This window comes from Phoenix dactylifera, unplaced genomic scaffold (genome assembly GCF_009389715.1).
Source record: "Phoenix dactylifera cultivar Barhee BC4 unplaced genomic scaffold, palm_55x_up_171113_PBpolish2nd_filt_p 001954F, whole genome shotgun sequence".
In the NCBI taxonomy this organism is placed as follows: Eukaryota; Viridiplantae; Streptophyta; class Magnoliopsida; order Arecales; family Arecaceae; genus Phoenix; species Phoenix dactylifera.
This window is the reverse complement of record NW_024069237.1, coordinates 1,777-9,733: the sequence shown is the minus strand read 5'-3', so window position 1 is coordinate 9,733 and position 7,957 is coordinate 1,777. Positions and strand designations below refer to the sequence as shown.

The window sequence follows — 7,957 nt, the reverse complement described above, 5'->3', positions numbered from 1 at the left end:
CCGAAAATAGTGCTAGTATGGCATTGGCCATAGACGGTTATAATCTTATTACGTATTTTTATTTGAGTATAAATTTTCAAAAGCCCAATGACAGCCCATGGCCATTGTTGGATCCACCAAACATTTGACATTGGGTCTTCCTAGTCTCTGGCATGTGAAGCGTACACCATGTGAGACTCCGAGTTCCGTTTGCCCTACGCTTCATCGCTGACTCCTTGACCTCCTTACTTTATTTCCTTGTCGTGAAGCGAATCCGTCCACCGGTCTCTATAAGCAGCCGGTACGGAAGCGGTGGAAATCGTTACAGAGCACATTATTATATAACTATTATGTTTGAATAAAGTAGAGGAGGAATACAAACTGTGCATTCTCTCTGTAGATACTCTTCTTTTACATGTGTGCTTGTGTTCAACGATCAAAACGACTTGATTATAAGAAAAAAGAATAAGAAATAAAATAACAGCTTTCAATCTCAAATCAATATTATATTTAAGGTAACAGGATGAGTACGTATAGTACGGCGCCTTCCACTAATTGCATGCTGATTCCAACGAAGAGTTTGCTCATACTCCAATTCCAATTCCAGTAAAAGGAGCTGACCTCTAATTGAGTTGCTGACCCTTGTTTAAAAACCTTCACAACCACTTCAATTTATGAGCAAGTCGATCTATTTCTCTAGATAAGATGAATTTATGCAGCATGTCAATGTTCAAAGAACCTTTGAAATTTTCAAATCTATCAGAAGGTGATTGATAATATAGTATTGGTGATGAAAATAGAAATGTGCCCACATGCACACACATACATGCAAAAGAAGAAAAAAAAAAGCCTCATCGGACCAAATAGGGAATTAATTCAGAAGTACAAGCAACACCAAAATACGACCAAATAGACAACTATTCTTAGATATAAATCAGGACTCTCATTGGACAAAATGGAGAACTAATTCTTGAGCCGTATTTTTGTTTCACATCTCTAAAAACAAAAGAGATTCTTCTCCCTGCAATAAAATACCTCTAAAGCCTGACTTCAAAGTTTTGTCATGACTACGATGGCAAAATTCAATTCGACATTCTAATTTCAAAGAAAAAGGTTCAAGCATATGACCGTTTTTGGATCCACTAAACTTCCAGTCGTTTTCTGTAGCCGTCCAATCATAGAAACTTAATAAAATCACACTATCAGCAATGTCTTTGCATCAATCAACAATGGTTGCACCAAGTGGGGGATCTGTTGTAACTGATAAAGGAAACACGGTACATCTGTCTGCAGAGTGATTACGAGAGCACTTGAATTTGTATGGTGAAAAGTTGAAATTAACCAATTTCTTTTGCAGCGAATATTGTTTCAAGCAGAAATCAATGGTCATCATATGCGAGGTTCTTGAGGAAAAAGGTTTTTCATCTTTGAGCATCATGGTTCACACAAGCATTCTGGAAGCAACAAAATGGATCTTATGCAGTATCGACTTCCTCAGTGGATTTCTTGTATTCTGGCTTAAGTTCATGGGTCCCTTGATTTGGTCCTCTCTTGTTGTAAACACAGAGATCACTTAGTATCTCTTTCAAGAATTGCTGCAGAGAGAAATAACAGTCACAAAACTATGTGAAAAGGCTGGTCTCATGGAAACACATATATACAAGCATCCCAAATTTAAAAAGTTGAAATCAGCTTGCCGTTCATAGTTATACAAGCCAATGCATGCAAAAAAATATTTACAATTTGCAGAAGATAGTCACCAATCAAGGTGATTATTACTCAGCAAGTTCACAACAGGAACAAAGAGTCCCATCATTATTCATGTGTTTCTTAAAATTTGAAATGTACCAACCGAACAAGCAAAAAAGTGATTGCCAAAAGTTATGACAATTAACCTTATAAAGATCAAAGTGTTTGATCATCAGCTACTAAAATAATGATCTGATGTGTGAAGGTCCTAACTTGGCCAAAGGAAATATCAGCATTTCCTACTTATTTGAGATATATGTCCCATCTTTTGTGTCAAGAGTGTTTTTTTTTCTTTTTTTGGCGGAACATCACTAATAAACTAAAACAGCTAGATTGATACATTTTTCAAGGCTCATCACAGAGTAAATCCAAATACTGCCCAGCTATATTTCATATAAAGGTGAGGAATTCAGCTGGTAAACTTTCATCTCCGTTACACAAAAAGGTTGAATATCGAGTCCAAGAATATACCTCAGGTTGATCTGTCTCTTGTACCAACTGTTTCAATGCCCAATTTGGCTGCCTTTCAAAGAGTTTAAAGATAATGTTCTCCAGTTCCCGACGGTCTCTACGTGTTCGTTTCACATCAGATCCTTTTGTTGGTGTTGCCTTCTTCTTGTCCTGGTACAAACAATACAAATAAATAAACAAACAAATAAAATATAGAACACCTTTCATGGAAGTGGACATAATTGGCATTATTGGGATCCAAGTTTACAAGATGCAATACAAAATCTTCAAATCGGAGTTACAAGCACAAAATATCAAGGCAATCCACATATGAGCTTATATATACATATACAAGTATATGTGATGTATATGTTTGCCTTTCAGGTAAGACAGGAGAAACAAATTTCTGACCCGGAGACAAATTATTGAGAGAGGGTCCAGAATAAATATCACGTCAGACTGGAAACCGGGTCAGTTGCCAAGGTCTGGCAAAACTAATAACTGCTGCAACTGACCAGGTTACTACAAAACAGCTCTGCACATCGAACCTGGCCTGACATAACCTGAGCAATACTTACCTCAGGACTAATGTGCCAATATCTAGGCAGTTTATGTCTAGTCCAGTGTGTTTCATATATGAAAGCAGTTATGATAAGATTCACATCATGTCACACCACAAAATATCCTCTCACCAATCTAAAATTAGTATATAAATGAGAGGTAAAATTTTCGAAAATATTATTATACCTTAGAACCAGATGGAACCAAGCCAACCATACCAGGCATAGGCCTCATAAGTACTCCGTGATCATTGTCAATTACCTAATCCAGTAAATTTTTAAACAAATCAGGACAGTTTAAGAAAATGCAAGTTTTAAAGGGAACCCATAAAAAGCAGAATATAGTATTAAGATATAAACCTGCACTTGTCTAGTTTTTATCATAGCTTTGTTGGTCCTTTCACGGCACAGTTTACCATACTCCCCAAAGTTTTCACTATGAGGTTCCATGTCAAATTTATGTTCCACCTTTCCTTCCAATGAAAATTTCCCTATGACAAATAACAGTTTACTTTCAAAGTGATTATATCACCAAGGTCTCAGCAAAAGGAACAAACATATGAAAGTGAAATCATATAACAAGAATAATGAGGAGAGATAGTATAAGTTTCGTTAGTATTGTCAGAATTGTGTCTATGGCACTGTAAAACACTTCCGTCCATAGTTCTACAATTTGGTACACCAGAAATAGAAAGCAACTGCATGACACGATCCCATGAAGACGAAAAATGAACTGATATGTTCAAGTAATACAGGGGATAACAACATTCAAATGTTCTAAGAATAAAGAGTTAATTTTGAATTGACTAGCACTAACATAATAAGATTTGTCTAATTACCTTTTGTTTCAACAAGAAAGTGAGAAACAGAGGAACCGGAAAATAACATAGTCATATGCTTTCCATATATCATCTCTGCAAGTATCCCATGTTCTTTTTATCTCAGTTTGGAAAATTTGTTAGACAGCAGGCCCCTAAAGTATTCCTTTCACAGCAAAAGTTAGGCGACCTGTTCTATATTCGTGTTTTCTCGAGCCATATTTTTCTATATCTGTTTTTTTGCTCAAGCTCGGCAGTATATTATCACTTGTTTTCTCATCTTATAATCCATATTTTTCCGCCTCCAGAAATTTTTTTGGGCAGCAAATATATAGGTAACTGCTTTCTTCCTCTGAGGCTTTATATAAGATCCATACAACTAAAAAACTACACATGCTATCAAAGCAGTCTTAAGTCTATCACAATATGTTCGTATATACATATCTACACATATATCTTTGCTCAAGACTGGCTAAATGAGAATTTCTGTGCTATTTTTCCACGTAAGTGTATGATATTTACAAAATATATTCCTTTACGAAAATAACTCTTAGGCGCACAAAGGGGACCATGTAAAGAGGAAAAATATTGATGCAATTATAAAGTTGGTTCACTTATATTCATAGGTCTGCTAGCAAGCTTCGGCTGGCTCTAGGTAGAGACCAGGCTGAGGGGCAAAAGAGCTGCAAGCCTATGTAAAGAACATACTTTTGACCCAAGCCCGACCTGAAGCCTCATATCACAACATGATAAGTTTCAAAGATTTTGGACCATTCATTGACATGGATGACCTAGTATCCTAAAACTCTTACCCCAACCCAAACATACTGCTCTAGCCTCTCACAACCTCATCCTCCCAATTCCCTTCCCATATGCTCTCCCCTCTTCTTCATTACCCCCTACACAGAACCTCCCCACCTATTAACTCCATCTACTGGTCATAGTCAAGTCCGCTCACCTTGGTTCCAGCCCCAAGGCCCCCCTCTCCTTCCTCTCCCTTCCACCACCCCACAACCTTTTTACTCCACTTCTCCCCCTATGTATATCGACACTTCCCCTTTCCTCAAATCCACCTAAGCCTATGCATGCAATTCGCTTGATCTCTCATCTAATGTCAACCTTCCTTTGACACCCACCCACATCAGCACACCTGTGCTATTTTTCCACCTAAGTGTATGATATTTACAAAATATATTTCAAATATACACACACACATAGATTTGTAATATACATGCATGCATACATATATACATACATAATATCGTGCAATATACATACATAAATACATGCATACATACATATCCATGTACATACATTCTCTGTACCCTTCTATTACTAAGGTTTATTTCCTTAGCAATTTTTTTAAAAAGAAAATCATATACCTATGTTCAATAGATAAGCATCTTGATGTGCATTATATCTCATCAAACATCCATTTGAAATAAGGACCTAAAGTTGTATACCTATTACATCAATAAAACTAAATAACAAAATTTATCTACAATGGGCTCATACAAGTTGACCATTTATTGGGTCATTGGTATCTCACCAACATACATGCATATACACATACATGTATGTATGTATAGTAAATACGTACATATGCATGTATGCTCTCTGCACCCTCCAATTACTAAAAGTTTTTTCCTTAGCATTTTTTTTAAAAAAAGTCCAATATTAAGTTCAACAGATAAGCATCTTAATGTCCACATACCTCATCAAATATGCATTTGAAGTAAGGAAATAAAGTCGTATTACATCAATAAAAACAAAATTTATCTGCAATGGGCTTATACAAGTTAAAAATTTGTAGGGTTATTAGTCTCACTTCTATTCCACCCAAAGAAAGTGAAGTAAAATAGAGAAGTGGAATAATGAAGATTTGCAGATTTTTACATGGATGTGGAACGAGATGAAGCTACAGATCAACTCAAATGTGATACCTAAAACACTCCAATGTAAGAATTTTGTGATTTTTTCTCCAAAATCCAAACCCTACACCTAGGAGATTAGTCACCAAAAGTTATGTCCCTCTGATAGGATATTACCCTCGTACACATGATACAGAATACTGCAGAAGGCAAGAGTATTTTTGCTGATAAACTTGGAAAGACTATATTCCAAGATCGAAAATGTGCAAGCACTCAAGACTCTTTTTTCCCATTTTTGGGCGCAAGCCCTCATGCTTGCCAACAACGAAGAATCTTTTCATAAGGAATGCACTCTCAAGTATTGTGCTTGACAATTTGTTTCATACTATTCTTGTTTCTATGATAATTAACCCAACAAACCATGGGTTAGTAGTCATGGTTTCCACAGCTCTCCTAAACTTGTTTGACAGCCCACTTGAATAAAATGATAAGCTATATATCCAGCCATATATCCTGGGGGCAGATTCACTCGATTAATTGTATTGCAGATTTTGTAACCTGAAACTATTTAGCTTTCATTTATTTGAGCTAAATCAAGCCGACAAGAGCAAGCTAAGCTAGGCTACTGTAAAACAGACTATAGAAACTGGCAATGCACTTGGATAAACAAAGTACGTTTCAGTGAAAAAATGCAATTCATCTCCCAGAAAGCATCATGGGTGACATCTCTGATATTGTGTTAGCAGACTAACATCACAATGAAATGTTACGTTTCTCAAATGGGACAACTGACTAAACTATGTGACATGTGCCAAATGTTTAGTATAATATAAAAGAGATCGGCTAAATATGCCAATATATACTACAACATGGTCTTGAGCTGAATAGAGAATAATATATGATGATTTCTGAAGGCATAAAAAATGCCACTGAAAGGAAACATTTCAATTATTTTAAAGAGCCCCTAGGTCATAAGAAAACAAACCGATATTTATCATAAATATACAGCAAACAAATGCACAATTTAGCATTGTATCCTTACCTTGGTTAGATTCAGAAACAACACACATTGGAACAAATCTTTAAACATATTCAGGGAGTAACTCTTGGGTGTATTGCTTGAGTCATTTTGAGCCATTTCCATCTTGAACTGTCAACAAAAAGATAATAAAAAAATCTATTAGAAAGAATAGTAAAGAGTGACTGAGATGTAAAATATCCGTTAAGATTGGATTGAAGAACCCAACTAAAAAAGTAATTGAGCACATGCATGGTGTAGCAGAATTATCAAGAGTTCCTGTGCTTTTGATACAAATAACTATATCTTTTTAAAGCTTCAATATCAAACTTAGGATCAAGTAGGTAGTCACTTAAAACAAGATATTATGTCTTGCTACCGCGACCCATACTGTTATGGTGCGACACAAAAAGGCCTTATACTGACACATGGTAAAGGTGCTAAGTCGGAATAGTACCTATACCATGTGTTGGTACAGTATTGTATCGAGCTCCTATGCCATATGGGTTCCCTACCAATATGATACACCTATTATAGATCAATATGGCCCGGTATATAAAACCTTGATTTTAACATTTAAGCAGTCATGTCTGGCAAGTACTGAAATTATAATATGTAAGTATACAAAAGTGATCTAGATATTGATACGAAAAGATCACCATAGCAGAATATATAATGTCATACAAGCAAAGAAGATAAATTGGCTCACCAGCAACTTTGAGCATTTCATATAAAGATCAACATATAACAAATTTTTATTGATTCTATACATCTATAAGCACAAAGTCTGCTAAATAAGTTGAGTGCCATGAATGTGCCACTGAATTTTATGCAGTATACATCAACATCTCTGGTATGTTGCTTCACTCCATCAATCCTGTATAAAGTAGCAATAACATGTACCACAATAATATAGTAAAAATTCCATAATAATCCATATCACATTCTCAAGTGTAGTAGTTTTCATTATCTTGGAGAATTCCAGAACAGATATGATTTTAGTCAGTTCAGAATGGACATCAGAGCATGTTGCAGCAGTATGACTTCTTGTGCATAGTCATAAAATCACAACATTTTTCCAAATATATACGTGATTCCTTTTATTGGCAGAATGGTTCAGAGAATTATTCTAAAGTAACTGAACTCCTATCAACATAATTTGTAATTAATGAATCTCACAGTTCTACCATAAAATTTTGAGTTTTCGATAACTGAAGCTACTTACTCTTTAAGTTCTCTCCTCTTTTTTTTTTCGCCCGCGGGGGGGGGGGGGGGGTGTGGGGGGTATTTGTTGCTTACACAACTGTTGTTTTTTCATGCCCTGTATATGAAATAACTAATATTCCCCATTTAAGAAGTTTATCTGGTTTTGGAATCTTATGAGTCCCTTCTGAGCTTCTGATGAATATACCACATAAGGCTAATCTTTTTAGAAAATGTTCAGAAAGGCTGCAGTGACAAATAACTGCATAGGTAAAAAAGGGGATGACTACAATGGTTCAAGCAGCATCA

At 35.8% G+C, this 7,957-nt stretch overlaps 1 protein-coding gene across 1 annotated transcript; it reads right to left on the bottom strand.

The window, feature by feature from the left end:
- Window positions 1-814: 814 nt before the first annotated feature.
- On the bottom strand, window positions 815-6,605 carry LOC120109254 (transcription initiation factor IIF subunit beta-like). Its single transcript, XM_039123006.1, is given in 6 exon segments — window positions 815-1,574; window positions 2,200-2,349; window positions 2,926-3,000; window positions 3,099-3,229; window positions 6,470-6,508; window positions 6,511-6,605. Coding segments are annotated over 6 exon segments (576 nt in total). The 5' UTR covers window positions 6,572-6,605; the 3' UTR covers window positions 815-1,454.
- Between the last annotated feature and the right edge of the window lie 1,352 nt (window positions 6,606-7,957).